General features: G+C 33.7%; 1 protein-coding gene across 1 annotated transcript; it reads left to right on the top strand.

Moving 5' to 3' along the window:
- The first annotated feature begins 2,732 nt into the window (after positions 1 to 2,732).
- denr (density-regulated protein) lies at positions 2,733 to 15,325 on the top strand. Its single transcript, XM_059357487.1, has 8 exons — positions 2,733 to 2,891; positions 4,443 to 4,555; positions 6,309 to 6,328; positions 6,428 to 6,513; positions 8,252 to 8,340; positions 9,362 to 9,478; positions 10,575 to 10,714; positions 14,991 to 15,325. Exons 2-8 carry the CDS (start codon positions 4,453 to 4,455, stop codon positions 15,033 to 15,035), a joined length of 600 nt encoding a protein of 199 aa, XP_059213470.1. The 5' UTR covers positions 2,733 to 2,891; positions 4,443 to 4,452; the 3' UTR covers positions 15,036 to 15,325.

The raw sequence follows: 15,325 nt of genomic DNA, 5'->3' as shown, positions 1-15,325 counted from the left end.
TCTTTGAACATTTTCCCTTGACACATAAATAAAAAACTAATTAGACTTATGCATTTCTCACTTCCGGGCATCTCGTCTTTACCTTGATATAATCAGCCCAGGAAGGAGAGTCATTTTTTCAATCAGACCATTTTTATGGATATAAAATGTGCCAAATAAAATGAGTAGATTTAAAATAAAGATGTAGATTTTGTTTAGGTTATTTTCTTATAATAAAAATAAAATATTATTTTCTTTATTGTATTTAATATTAGTTCCACATAAGGTGCAACTTTTTTTCAACATAAATCCCAAAATATATAAATGCAATCATGAAATAAATATAGCATTGTTTCGGTGGCAGTATTGCAATAGGACAAATAAAAACAAAAGCAGTATTCAGATAGATCATTTTTATGTTTTGTTAGGTGGTTTATTGGGTACATTAGATGTCAAATATTCAAAAACACTTCACTTACTTTTATTGGTGACAAAATATTTGATAAAGTAATTATTTATTTATTCATATCGTTCATATCGCCACACAGATATCCAACACAGGTGTGGCTTTACCTTTTGTAACAGAAGCCAATGAGGTGAAATCAAGTGACCAAGATAATAACATGACAGGTAAAAAAAATCATATGATAGAGGATTGGGGCCAGGAAGGAGAAAAAAATATGAGTTTTGATTATATATGATTTTTTTTTTCATTATGCAGTTCGAAAATACAGAATAAAAAATGTTGAGAATAAAGACAACGTTTTGTGTTCGGTAAAGTTGGATAGTTAAAGTCATAAAATGAGCAAGAACCATAATATTTAAAGTTGTGGTAGTACTAAAATCCTCCGACACACAAATGAGCTATTCTTGGTAGTAGGTTACTGCAACTATTGTTTCAGGGAAATCTGCTTTTATGTAGTTTATGTGAATATTTTAGACACGGATAAACTAAACTGATAACTAAACAACCTCCCTGTAGCTCTTCTTTGCTGGGTTCTTATCGGATGCCTATGAATGTGGCCAGTGGCGGTTCTAGACCAATTTTACTGTGGGGGCCAAGGAGAGGCAAGTGTTTAATCAGAGGGGCACATTAACACATAAAAAAATGGCAAAGATGATGTTTATGTATTCAAAAATCTTTGAATGTCTTGAAAAAGACACAAAATGACCAAAAAAGACTCAAAATGACCAAAAAAAGACACAAAATGACCAAAAAAAGACACAAAATACCAAAAAAAGACACAACAACAGACACAAAATTACCAAAAAAGACACAAATAGACACAAATTACCAAAAAAGACACAAAATGACTTACAAAGACACATAAAGACATGAAAAGGATTCAAAAATGGACAAAATAGCTCAATAAGACTCCATAGAGTTAAACTATTATACAATGTTCACATTCTGGGTTCCTTTTGTGTACAATGAGATATTGTTTGAACAAAAAAAAAGGTTAGAATTGTTCCATTGTTCATCGTTATAAATTGATCATTTTATTATTAATTTGACACAGGGGCCACAGCAGGGGCCAAAGGCTTCTTCACAGGGGTAGTGGCCCCTGGAGGCCCCTGTGGGGGCCAAGGAGGGGCAAGTGTTTAATCAGAGGGGCACATTAGCACATAAAAAAATGGCAAAGATGATGTTTAAGTTTTCAAAAATCTTTGAATGTCTTGAAAAAGACACAAAATGACCAAAAAAGACTCAAAATGACAAAAAAAAAAGACACAAAATGACAAAAAAAGACACAAAATGACCAAAAAAGACTCAAAATGACAAAAAAAGACTCAAAATGACAAAAAAGACACAAAATTACCAAAAAAGACACAAAAAAGACACAAAAAGACACAAATTACCAAAAAAGACACAAAATGACATGAAAAGGATTAAAAAATGGACAAAATAGCCCAATAAGACTCCATGGAGTTAAACTATTATACAATGTTCACATTCTGGGTTCCTTTTGTGTACAATGAGATATTGTTTGAACAAAAAAAAGGTTAGAATTGTTCCAATGTTCATCGTTATAAATTGATCATTTTATTATTAATTTGACACAGGGGCCACAGCAGGGGCCAAAGGCTTCTTCACAGGGGTAGTGGCCCCTGTAGGGCCCTGTGGAGAACCACCACTGAATGTGGCAAATTGTCAAAGAAGTGATTATTTTAACCCTATAAAGCCTGAACCATGAAATAATTGCCAGAAAATTCAATTTTTGTAAAAACTGAGTGCTTATTAACCCGCTGACGAATTTTAAGAAATAAATAAATTGCATATATGAATTCTAATTTGTATCATATTTGATACATCAGGTCTTTTTGTGCATTTTGTTGCTCACAAAGTTTGTTTTTCTCGAACTAACAAAAACATATAAACCCTAACATTTTTAACCTATTAAGACTTTGACTTTTCCTTTTTCCTCAATCATGCAAAATACATATCTTTTCCATATAACACAACATCATACATCTGCAGATATGAAGTTTTTTAATGCAGCAATGACTGATCCATTCGTGGAACCTGCATATCATTTTTGCTACATCTGATATTTTTGTGCAATTTGTTGCTCAGTTTGTTTATCTTCAACACATGTATACATCAGGTTTTTGATGATGTAGAGGTCTCAAAAATAACTGTATCTAATATGATACACTTGGCTTTATAGGGTTAATAGTGTGACGAATTAGAGTTGTGTGTTGTTCCCTCCGGCCACCAGGGGGCGCTGCCGCACATCAGCGCTGTTAATCCACCGCTTCAGCAGCTCAAACAAGAAGCGCTACTAGGCGTGCTCAAAGTACGCCAACTAACCCTTATTCAACAAGAATGCTATTCTAAAAGTCAAAACTAACGTTAATAATGCGAGCGGATTTGCCGAGCAGACATCAGATTTAAGAGTACATTTTGCGGGGTACGTAAGTCGACATTTCTTCTGCCTTTTATTCCTCCGATCAGCTCAGTTAACGGTGCGTTAGCTCAGTTAGCATGCTAAGCTAAAGCCTCCACTAAACTGGTGACAGCTGGGTGATTGAAACGTTACCTGATGAATGAAGCGACTGGAACTAAACTCTATTAGGGCTATTTTAACAGCAAGCTCTCCAATGCAATAGGCTCCATTGCAATCATAATATTTAAATAATAAAAAATAGAACAAGAATTATAGCTGAGCAGTGTGTTTTAATATATAAATCCGCATGTGTTAGCCAGCTAAAGCTACTTCTTTTTCCTGACTTCCTTGGTGTCATTAAGCCAACTATTGATTGTTTTGCTGCTTCTGTGCCATTAAATGACATAATCCTGTGGGCTAATTCAGTTCATGTAAACCTGTGTCATGGTGTTAGCCAGCTAGCTGCTCGTGTAACTGATCTGTGTTGGCTAGGATGATGAAATATTGGCAGGAGCCTTGTTCACTCATGTCTACAGCAGAGTCAGATAATCACAGATTTGAAGATTTTTAATCCCTTTGTCTTTATGTTTAGATATGGAGGGGAAGCTTTTATCTTAAAGTTAGTTTATGGTGTTATTTTTTTTTTTTTTTGTAATATATTTTATTGATTTTTATTTATTTATTTATTTATTTTGTTCCTTTCATGAAAGTGGACAACAAAATGTGTACAGAGACACACTCTACACCTTCATGATTAGAAAGGAGCAGCAAGAAGAAAACATTTCTTATGTTTGTCTGCCCCCTACTTGAACAATAAAAGTAAAAAAAAGATGGTCTGACATCACATACAATGGATTTTCAGTAGCCTACACCAACAAAACTTTGATTATAACAAAACACTTAAAACAACAAAAACAAACAAGACAAAAACAAACAAAAACCCATACAAGCACATGTTATCATCTCAAAAACAAAAGACCAAAAAAACAACAACAACTCAAGAACAAACAACGAACCATACAGCACAGACATATATAACCAAACTGCAAAATGAAAAATACACTAATTCACATATATGAATTGCACATCATACAACATACAAAAAAATTCACATGGGGACTATACTGAAAAGGGAGAAGAGAGAGAAGAAGAAAAAAAAAAAGTATTCTATGACTTATTGATGAAGGTAAAATATGGTCGCCCTTTCTGCAGCAGGTCAACGAGGTCACCAGGAAGGTGATTCAACAGAGGTTGCCAGATACCATAAAATAAGTCGTCATTGCCCTTTAACGAGGCACTGAGGTGTTCCATAGGAAAAACCTTGAATATTTCCCTGTACCACTGTGGAACTGAAGGGGGTTTGTCTTTAATCCATTGAAACAAAACACATCTCCTCGCCAAAAGAAGCAGCTTGCCCATTAATATAAGCTGTCCAGCGGGTAAAGAGAGCTGCCCCTTATGTATATTCAAAAGAAATAAGATTGGTTCCAGCTTTGTTTATGGTGTTATTTATACCAACCTATGTGCGCCCTGTGTGTTAACATTTTGTCATTTTTTCCCTGTGTTTTTGTCCAGATAAGTTGTGATGGCTACTACTGAGATGGAACCTGGTTCTTTGGAAAGCAAATCAGAAAATGTGACATATGACTCTGACTCAAAGTACCCACTGAAAGTACTTTACTGTGGAGGTACAGTATATAACATTTTACTAATTAGGCATCTATCCATATCATACTACACCGTACTATATCATGCTATTTATATATCCTTAGTGTCAGACAGTCCTTTGTGACAGGCAACTGAATCCGTTATCTTTGAAACACCTTTAAATGGCGTTTTAAATGGTTAGTTCAGTTTCACACATATGTCTGTCAAAATAGCTATTTTTGTTTGATATATTGTCCCAGAAATTATTGCGATGAATTATATTTTAATTTCAAGACCAATTTATACCACTGATATGATGATTATAATGCAAGTACATCCTTTCAAAGAGCAATTAACTTTAAAAAAATAACAATATTCACACATGAATGTGAGAAAAATATAAAAAATCTCCAGAATAAATAAAAGAAGGGAGCAGTATTGATGTTAATTTCTGTTCATTGGGCGTAGGCCAGGGCTCAGCAACCATTATTAACAAAAGAGCCATTGTAAAAATAGAAAAAATATCGTAATGGAGCCACAAATATTATTTTGAGCCTTGCAATGAAGATGAAGCGGCCTACTAAGTCTAAATTTGCCTCCCGAACATTACTAAAAGGTCATAATGAGCGTTTATGAATGCAGCAAGTGCAAATGTGGAAGCGAAAGCTAGCCTAGTTATGTAAAACTTAAAACTAGACTTGAAGTTGGCAAAATTTAAAGGTTAAGACACCTGACAGTAGACTTTTGTTAGCTATAATGCACATTTTAGTCTACTAAAACACATTTTAGTATACTAAAATGTAAAAAAAAGTTGTAATATAATAATAACCACGTGAACTCTGTGCTGATCCGAAAAATACTCTGATCTGTCAATCAAAACCATGAGTTATGATGTCTACTTCCTGGTCTTATAACAGTCGGTAAAATGTGTGGTAACACTTTATATTAAGGTCCTTGTAATAACCATTAATTAACAAGTAATAAGGCATTGTTCTCGCTTTAGATCCCTTTAGCTGCAAAAAGCATAGTTAACTGTTAACAAGTGCATAGTTAACTTAATAGATGAGCAATAAAGTATATTTTAATATCAATAAGCAAACAAAAGATTAATAAAGGCATGGCAAAGACATAATGGGTGGGTTATGGGTGTTTGTAATGCTATTATGAAGAATTATAAGATACTCATGAGGCTTTTATTAATGTTCTTATCATACATCTCTTATAGCCTGCTATTAGCTGTATTATAATGCCATTATTAACACTTATATAGGCTTATAAACACACAGAAATGTTAATAAGCATCTTTTAAGGACTTACAAGGGCCTTATTACTTGTTAATTAATGGTTATTACAAGGACCTTAATATAAAGCGTTACCAAATGTGCTGTTTGTCACACATCATGTTGGATAAAGTGTTTTTACGAGGTAAAATTACTGTTTTTATTGTTTATACTGAAGACAGTATAGATTGATATAACTGCTTTAGTTCCTTGATATGCTCTGTTATTTTAATATTGTGTTTCTATACTTGTATGAACAACACTAAGTATTATTAGCATTACTTTATCACTCTCACAGTGGTAATTGTGTCTTTACTTTGTAATAACTAGTGTATACTTTCTAATTTCTCATATTCTAATTCTAGTTTTGTATTATAATATTTTACTACCTATTTGTGTCTTTGTGCTACTGCAACACCTACATTTCCCCTCAGGCTTATCTCAATCTCTTATCTTAATCAGATGTATTGTTAAAATAAGATGATTAAGGTTTTTTTTGTTTCTCTGTTTGCAGTGTGCTCTCTGCCTACGGAGGTAAGATTACTTATACAATTAAAAGTCATTTATGTATAAGTGAAACTGTGTATATACATTCTTAAAGGTTTAACTGAGTCTCCTGTGTTGGTTCTGTAGTACTGTGAGTACATGCCTGAGCCAGCCAAATGTAGGCATTGGCTTGAGAAGAACTTTCCAGATGTGTTTGCCAGGATGACTGTTGGTGAGTGCCATTTAAGATTTTAGTCAAATGTGTCTTTTCCCCCAATTTCTGCAAAGTCTACATGCTTTACTGTAAATATTTGTTTATCTATCTATCTATCTATCTATCTATCTATCTATCTATCTGTCTGTCTATCTGTCTATCTATCTATCTATCTATCTATCTATCTATCTATCTATCTATCTATCTATCTATCTATCTATCTATCTATCTATCTATATATATATCTAGATATACACTACTGGTCAAAAGTTTTAGAACACACCAACTTTTCCAGAATTTAATTGAAAATGATGCAGTTTAATGTCTGTGTACTCTGAAATTAATGCACATTTGCAACATTTAAAATTCTTGATTGAGCATGATAGTGTTTTCAAAGTAAAAAAAGATTCAAAATCACATTTTATGTTGGACTAAAGGACTAAAAAAAGACACAAAATGACCAAAAAAAGACACAAAATGACAAAAAAAGACACCAAAAGACACAAAATGACTTAAAAAAGACACAAAATGACTAAAAAAAGACCCAAAATGACCAAAAAAAGACACAAAATGACTTACAAAGACATGAAAAGAATTCAAAAATGGACAAAATAGCCCAAGACTCCATAGAGTTAAGTTGTTAACCCATTTCTTGTTCCCTGAAAAAGGCCTACTTGTATAATTCTGAAATGTACATTATTTTCCAGTTTTGGTTAAGCTTACCTTTTTTTATTTACCTCTGGCAGTTCACCACTTACCTTTGTACCCTTTCAAGCTGTTCATTTGACTTGAACTGCTTGAATTTGAATAAAAAACTGGAAAAATTGGGGTGTTCTAAAACTTTTGACCGGTAGTGTATATCTAGATATATATAGATATAGATATAGATATAGATATATAGAGATATAGATAGTGTGGATGTGGAAATGTCACAGTGCAGACTCTATTTCTAGTCTTAAAGGCTGCGCAAATATCTGCTGAATGTGAAATGACCTATGAATATCTGCTATAATATCCACTAATGTTCTCCTCTTACACAGTTGCTTTTAGCATGAATATCTTCTTCTGAAACCACCAAAAGTCACATAGTCACTTGTTACTGATGTGCCCGTAATGTGATATTTGTTTACCTCTTTAAAATAGTTATATTTTAGCTTCTCTTACGTAGCTAAACCACCCTTTACAGCTCTTTGTGGCAGCTGTGTGATGTTTACATCAGGTGAAATATTAAATCCAACACGCCTTGTTTAGTTACATTTAATAGAAAGTAAACCAGACATGCATGCCATCTTTCGCTGTGCTGCAAAGCATGACTATTTAATCATGAAAATCCCAGGACTGTGGGTTTTAAAAGCTTGGAAATATTGTGATATTTGATTGTGTTTGTATTGTTTACTTATCTACTCTGATTATGTTGAACGAAAAAGTCACATGTTGAAGAAAAGCAACATTAAAATCACCCAAATAAGCTGTTTATACTGTAAATATATATAGGCATCTCACTAGAAAGCCCTAAAGCTATGAAAGAAGAGACTTTAATCAGAAAAATGTATATTCTTTGTAAATCAAAATACAAACGTATGAATATGTTCTGTTGAGAGGAGAGATTTGGAACTGTACAGCAGCACAAGGTTAATGACCATGTACTCAGAGTGAGAAATGACTTCATAATGAGGTCAATCATTTCACATAAAAGGTAGGAGGCTCTGGTTCAGGGTTGGTTTTAATCTTTTCCTCCTGTCCTTTTGAACAACTGGCCCGGCATCAAATACGCCCAAGCAGGAAGTCGGCACTGGAGAAGCTCCCCCTGCAGGCGAGGAGGAGGAGAAGAAGAAACAGAAGAGAGGTATGCTGTCACACCTTCTCACAGGGAACTTTAATAGCCCTTTTTTATGGAATTATGACGTTATACATATAAATTGTATTGTCAAAGCAAAAATAATATTCTTAGTTAAACTGCCTTATCCCTTAAATTTATTTTTTTTTGAAAATTATATTTATTCGGTTTTTAGAATTAACATGACACATACATTAATGAGGGTTTACATGCCCACATTCTTAGATAAAAAATAAAAAAAACAGACAAGACAAATTACCACTAAAACAAAAAACAAAACAAGGTCAAACAAAACAATAGATACAAAAATAATAATAGTAAAAAAAAAAAAAAAGGTACAACCCTGTATTTCCTATGTAGCTGCTGTATTGAATATTACATTTTCTTTATACACTTCATTGTCCTTTTCAAGTGTTCAACATCTTGATCGGTGACTTTCAAGATATTCAATAAATTGTCCCCATAGCTTAAAAAAGCTCTGTATTTTTCCCTTGGTGGCATAGGTTAACTTCTCCATGGCTAGAACATTGGAAAGACTGTTAAACCAATGTTTAACTGTGGGAGATTCAGTGTTCTTCCAGGAAGTTGCTATACAGTGTTTAGCCTGAAGTGAGCACAAAATGACAATCTTTTTATTCGCACCTGACACTCCTAACTCCGCTGAAAGTAGTCCTAGGATAAATACCCGAGGGCAGACAGGCAGTTTGATAGAGATAATATCAGATGTAGTTTGTATGACCTTTTCCCAGAACTTTTTTATTTTGGGGCAACTCCATAGGCAGTGTAATAATGTTCCTTCTTGGCTGCATTTAATACAGAAATCAGGATTATTGTTATCAAAGCGATGTAACAGGGCAGGAGTGATGTAGGTGCGCATAATCCATTTAAATTGTAATAGTTTCAATCTGGTGTTAATAGTCTGACTTTACTGCTGTCTTTATTTCAAGATGTACTGTACGTGTTCAAATTGCCACTATCAGATGTTTAAAAGACTTTAATCTGGTTTATTTCATTTTTACCTTTTTTTCAGGTGGAAGAGGCCAGATCAAACAGAAAAAGAAGACTGTGCCGCAGAAAGTCACGATAGCAAAAATGCCGAGAGCCAAGAAAAAATACGTCACAAGGGTGTGTGGCCTGGCAACATTTGGTAAGAGCTCTTTATGTTTTATTCTAGAGATGCACTGATTGATTCTGAATGTCTTTATTTACATCACATTTTCTTGACTTCTTGGTTTATTTTTGCAAAAAAATATTTATGAATCAGTATCTATTTACAAGAACGTAAAGGTTTCTATGTTACATTTACTCTGAACAGCATCATGAAAACATTTGAATAATAATGTACACTACTGGTCAAAAGTTTTAGAACACACCAACTTTTCCAGAATTTAATTGAAAATGATGCAGTTTAATGTCTCAGTTTACTCTGAAATTAATGCACATTTGCAACATTTAAAATTCTTTATTGAGCATGATAGTGTTTTGAAAGTAAAAAAAAAGATTCAAAATCACATTTTATGTTGGACTAAAGGACTAAAAAAAGACACAAAATGACAAAAAAAAGACACAAAATGACAAAAAAAGACACAAAATGACCAAAAAAAGACACAAAATGACAAAAAATAAAAGACACCAAGACACAAAATGACTAAAAAAGACACAAAATGACCAAAAAAAGACACAAAATGACCAAAAAAAGACACAAAATGACAAAAAAAAAGACACAAAAAGACACAAAATGACTAAAAAAAGACACAAAATGACTTACAAAGACATGAAAAGAATTCAAAAATGGACAAAATAGCCCAAGACTCCATAGAGTTAAGTTGTTAACCCATTTCTTGTTCCCTGAAAAAGGCCTACTTGTATAATTCTGAAATGTACATTATCTTTCAGTTTTGGTTAAGCTTACCTTTTTTTATTTACCTCTGGCAGTTCACCACTTACCTTTGGACCCTTTCAAGCTGTTCATTTGACTTGAACTGCTTGAATTTCAATTAAAAAAAATGGAAAAATTGGGGTGTTCTAAAACTTTTGACCGGTAGTGTATATCATATGCATTATATTTATATTAAGTAGCTAAATTTCTCACAAAAGTCAGAGCTGAATCTACTGTGCTTGTTACGTTTACCATTGTGCATTTATTGACTGATGAGTGCATTTCTGTTTTATCGTCAGTTTCTCTTTTAATTCCTTTTTCTCTCACTGTTTTATTATTAACATGAATTCTGTGTCTCTTTCAGACATCGAACTAAAAGAGGCTCAGCGATTCTTCGCCCAGAAATTCTCCTGTGGTGCCTCAGTTACAGGGGAGGATGAAATAGTCATTCAGGGAGATTTTACAGATGACATAATCGACGTCATTCAAGAGAAGTGGCCTGAGGTGAGCTGTCTGAAATTTAAACGGTTTAAATGTGCCATATAATTTCTCTTTGTGCGTTTAATGATTCATTTTTTTTTTTTTTAGCTCTCAGCCTCATTTTCACAGACTGAGAGAGAGCTTTTAATTTGTCATTTTGCACTGAGTTTGAACTTCTCTGTGCCGACACAGAGGAGGAGAGGAAGGACCTGGTAGGATTAGTGAGAACAAAGTGACTCAAATCTGTCTTTTTACTTGGCACGATTTCAAAAGAAAAAAGGATCTGAGAACAGTCGAAACTGAGCACCTGCACATCTTCAGCTGTGCAAGAAGCTGAGTGAGATAAATCCAGTTCAGTTGCATTTCATCACTAAATGATGCATCAGTTTGCAGCTCAAATGGATTTCTTGTAAAATTAGCTCAGATCAGCCTAAAGAAAAATAAAAAATGACATACACTACTGGTCAAAAGTTTTAGAACACACCAACTTTTCCAGAATTTAATTGAAAATGATGCAGTTTAATGTCTCAGTGTACTCTGAAATGAATGCACATTTGCAACATTTAAAATTCTTTATTGAGCATGATAGTGTTTTGAAAGTAAAAAAAAGCTTCAAAATCACATTTTATGTTGGACTAAAGGACTAAAAACAGACACAAAATGACTAAAAAAAGACACAAAATGACCAAAAAAAGACAAAATTACCAAAAGAAGACACAAAATGACTAAAAAAAAGACACAAAATGACTAAAAAAAAGACACAAAATGACCAAAAAAAGACACAAAATGACAAAAAAAGACACAAAATGACAAAAAAAGACACAAAATGACTAAAAAAAGACACAAAATGACCAAAAAAAGACACAAAATGACCAAATAAGACACAAAATGACAAAAAAAGGCACAATGACCAAAAAAAGACACAAAATGACAAAAAAAGACACAAAATGACCAAAAAAAGACACAAAATGACTTACAAAGACATGAAAAGAATTCAAAAATGGACAAAATAGCCCAAGACTCCATAGAGTTAAGTTGTTAACCCACTTCTTGTTCCCTGAAAAAAGGCCTTCTTGTATAATTCTGAAATGTACGTTATATTTTACCTTTTTTTATTTACCTCTGGCAGTTCACCACTTACCTTTGTACCCTTTCAAGCTGTTCATTTGACTTGAACTGCTTGAATTTCAATAAAAAACTGGAAAAATTGGGCTGTTCTAAAACTTTTGACCGGTAGTGTAGGTGCATCATGTTTTATTTAGGCTATAACATTCTCTAGTTCATGGCTGTATTTTATGTTTCTCACATCATATTTTGCCATGACAAAAACTGTAAAGATAAAAGGGAGATAAAGATTTTACGATAAGATAATTTTACTGTCGCCAGTGCAGTGCAGTATATCGAGGAATGGAGGCGTGTTCCCCTGGAAAAGATGCAAAACACAAAGTCAGATTATAACACAAGCTATATACAGTCATGTTGTTGTGTTTGCATATCTAACACGCAAACTCCTACACATAGGAGTTTGCGTAGGAGTTTGTGTAGGCGTTAGCGTGTGTTAGCCAGAGACTCGCCTCGCCGCTAGCCAAACCGCTACATTTCTACATTTTGGTTAAGCCAAATGGAGACAGTTGCATGGCGACATGGAAAACAAATTTGCATAATGAAAATGAGGCTACCACGTACTGCAGTAACAAACAGCTCTAGCGTGAGAGTCATGAACTAAAAAGCAACACAAAAATACTTTAATAACAAGTCCGAGGTTTAATATATATTTTTCATTGTCAAAAAGTTTCATGAAAGGACCAAAACCAACATTGGGACTCATGCAAGAACCCTTTTGTATTCTAGGTTTAGGTTTTATTTTAGGTTTTATTTTATTTGCACAGTTAGAATTACATAAAATGACAAAGATAACATATAATGTAAAGTGCAGATGGGCTTATTTAAAGCCTCCACCAAAAATGTCATAGTTATTAGAAAGTAACAAACTCATAATAGAAAAAACAAATGTATAACATCAACAAGTTATAATGATATTATAATTCTAATCCTACCTTTCTTTACTTACAAATCTTGGATGGATGTGAAGTGAACTATGAATATCTGTTATAATATCCACTAATGTTCTCCTCTTACACAGTCGATTTTAGTATGAATATCTTCTTCTGTAACCACAATATTGTTATTGTTTTAAAATATAAACAATATATTAAACCCAACACATAACCAGACATACATGATATCTTTCGCTGTGCATTTGAACAATGTATTGCTGCACAGCACAAGTTTTTAATAATAAAAACCCAGGACTGAAGCTTTAAAATATGATATTTCAACTAAATCACCTGAAAGTAATGAAATATTCAATCCATTATTGGAAAAACGGCGCAACAGATCTGCACCACTTGTAAATTGTCTTTCTGCTAAAGAGGAAATTCCAAATACAAGAAAATTTGAGGATGCGGCAAATTCTCATCACTCATACAAACCACTTCGGGATAAATCTGTTTGTGCGAGTGGCTCTTCAATGTTTTTTTTTTTTCAAACTTTGTCTGTAGCTCTCAGTCCTTAGCCCATTGGTTCCTGGCTCACAAATATAAAGGCTCAGTAATTTCCTATAACAGCTGTTTCATCAAAAAAATAGGAGGAAATAGTCTTTATAGTTTTTTGGGGACTATTTTAAATTGTGGATTAACCCACATTTAGTGCTCTAGTATGGACGGTGTGTGTGGGATTAAAGGAACACTCCACCGTTTTTTCATATTAAAACATGTTATTCTATCATCACTCCTGAAAAATCTTCTCCCCTCCTTATTTTTGCCATACTTGGTCGTTTAACTACTCGTGTAGCTGTATTTAAATAAGGAAAACGTGGAGGAGTTTGGTCGCTTCTAACTGTCCATCTGTTTGGATCCTAATGAATGAACTGGGCTAAGCTAAGTGCTAGCCAAGTGGCGCCGCGCGCCAGGGCGATTGAGTGCACGCATTGAGACGCAAGAGGTCTGTATCAACTCGTCTTACTTGACCGAATAACATGTTTTAATATGAAAAAACGGTGGAGTGTTCCTTTAAGTCAAAATGAACTTGAGCGTGTGTGTTCATGGTAATAAAGGAACATATCTCCCAGTGATTACTGTGATTACAGTTATTACTTTTACATGCACACTTCAAATATGACCATATTTCAAATCGGTATAATTCAGTCTGGATGTTCCAATTTAGGCCTTTTCTGAATTGCTCTTTTTTTAGTTAAGTCATGTGGGATATGCTGTTATTATTCAAGTTTTAGGAGCAATCAGAATATGTGTCTAAATTAAACTTTTTACCACCGTTTGCAATGAAAGATAGACGCCATGTCTGCACTGTCAAACAGTCCGCCAGTAGTGGAAACTTTTGGGAAAACACCCTATTTGCATACAAAAAAAACAAAAGTGGCTCCAGCTGTTCCACTTTTCCATAACATGTTGCTGTAATCTGAGTATTCACAGTTGCATGTAAATGGTAAAACTATAGAAATATTTATTTTTGTTAGCCATGCAAATAACTATGTAGAAATATTGTCTTTTTTTATGGAATAAGGGCAAAACCAGACTATTTTGTGCAAGTAAACAGGCATTGATATATTTTTACTAGAAGTTTTTGCACAACATTGTAGCTTTACTCCTTCAACACTCCACGCACCATTCTAGTTTTCCACTCCATTTATTTCCATTACCATTTACTCCAGTTTCTTTTAAATTCTTCTTCTCTGTTTCTTAATTTGTAGGTGATTCTTTCCATTTCCTTAATCTCATCTACTGTTATTTTCCATTTGTTGATGGATGGTGAATTAACGTCCAACCAATTTCGTGTTATCTGTTTTAATGCAGCTATACGTATCACTGTATAGAGATATTTATCTCCTTTTTTCTCAATTTCGGATGGAATAATACCTAAAATAATATTAAGTGGTTTTAATGGCTTCTTTAAATAAAATGTACTGATGATTTTCTCCTGAACTGCCCTCCAGAATGTTTCTAACACTGGACAGAAATAAAAAATATGTGCATGGTTAGCTTCTTGTTCCAGACATTCCCTCCAGCATTTTGCACTTCCTGATGAACTATATTTTGATTTAATGATTGGTGTTACGAAGAGCTTCATGTTAATTTTCCAGGCAAATTCTTTCCAATACTTTGATTGTGTTGTCTTAAATATTCTTTTACATGCTTCTTCCCATTCTTCTTCTGATATTGTTATTGTTAAAGTGCTAAAGTCATGAAGAGAAATATTAAATTGAGTGTCTGTGTCTCTGCAGGTGGATGATGACAGCATCGATGATCTGGGTGAAGTGAAGAAGTGAAGACCAAATATGCACTTTTACTGAAATGGATGTGACCTGTAACAAACGACAACCTGGCCAAATGTACACATTAAGTCATTTTATACCTATTTTAGTTACTGTTCATAAGAAGCTGCGGACTTGGCCGCTCACTTGGCATTTTTTTTTTTTTTAGTTAATAACAACAATAATAATAATAATAGCTGCTTTCTCTCGTTTGCCAAAGGTGTGGTATGACGTGAATCCCTCCCAAATGTTCTTCACTCAAGCAAAACTGTAGGCTAATAAATTTCAGTCTCCTTCGCCTGTAA

The sequence above is a fragment of the Centropristis striata genome, chromosome 19 (assembly GCF_030273125.1).
Source record: "Centropristis striata isolate RG_2023a ecotype Rhode Island chromosome 19, C.striata_1.0, whole genome shotgun sequence".
Lineage (NCBI taxonomy): Eukaryota > Metazoa > Chordata > Actinopteri > Perciformes > Serranidae > Centropristis > Centropristis striata.
The sequence above is the reverse complement of the archived record's forward strand: the minus strand, read 5'-3'. Positions and strand labels throughout refer to the sequence as shown.

What these genes read in the sequence shown, in the direction of transcription:
- denr (XM_059357487.1), top strand. Translation starts at nt 4,453, where the DNA reads ATGGCTACTACTGAGATGGAACCTGGTTCTTTGGAAAGCAAATCAGAA. An exon ending in TGTGCTCTCTGCCTACGGAG is followed by an intron (nt 6,329 to 6,427) that starts GTAAGATTACTT and finishes TTGGTTCTGTAG; the next exon opens with TACTGTGAGTACATGCCTGA. An exon ending in GTGTGGCCTGGCAACATTTG is followed by an intron (nt 9,479 to 10,574) that starts GTAAGAGCTCTT and finishes TGTCTCTTTCAG; the next exon opens with ACATCGAACTAAAAGAGGCT.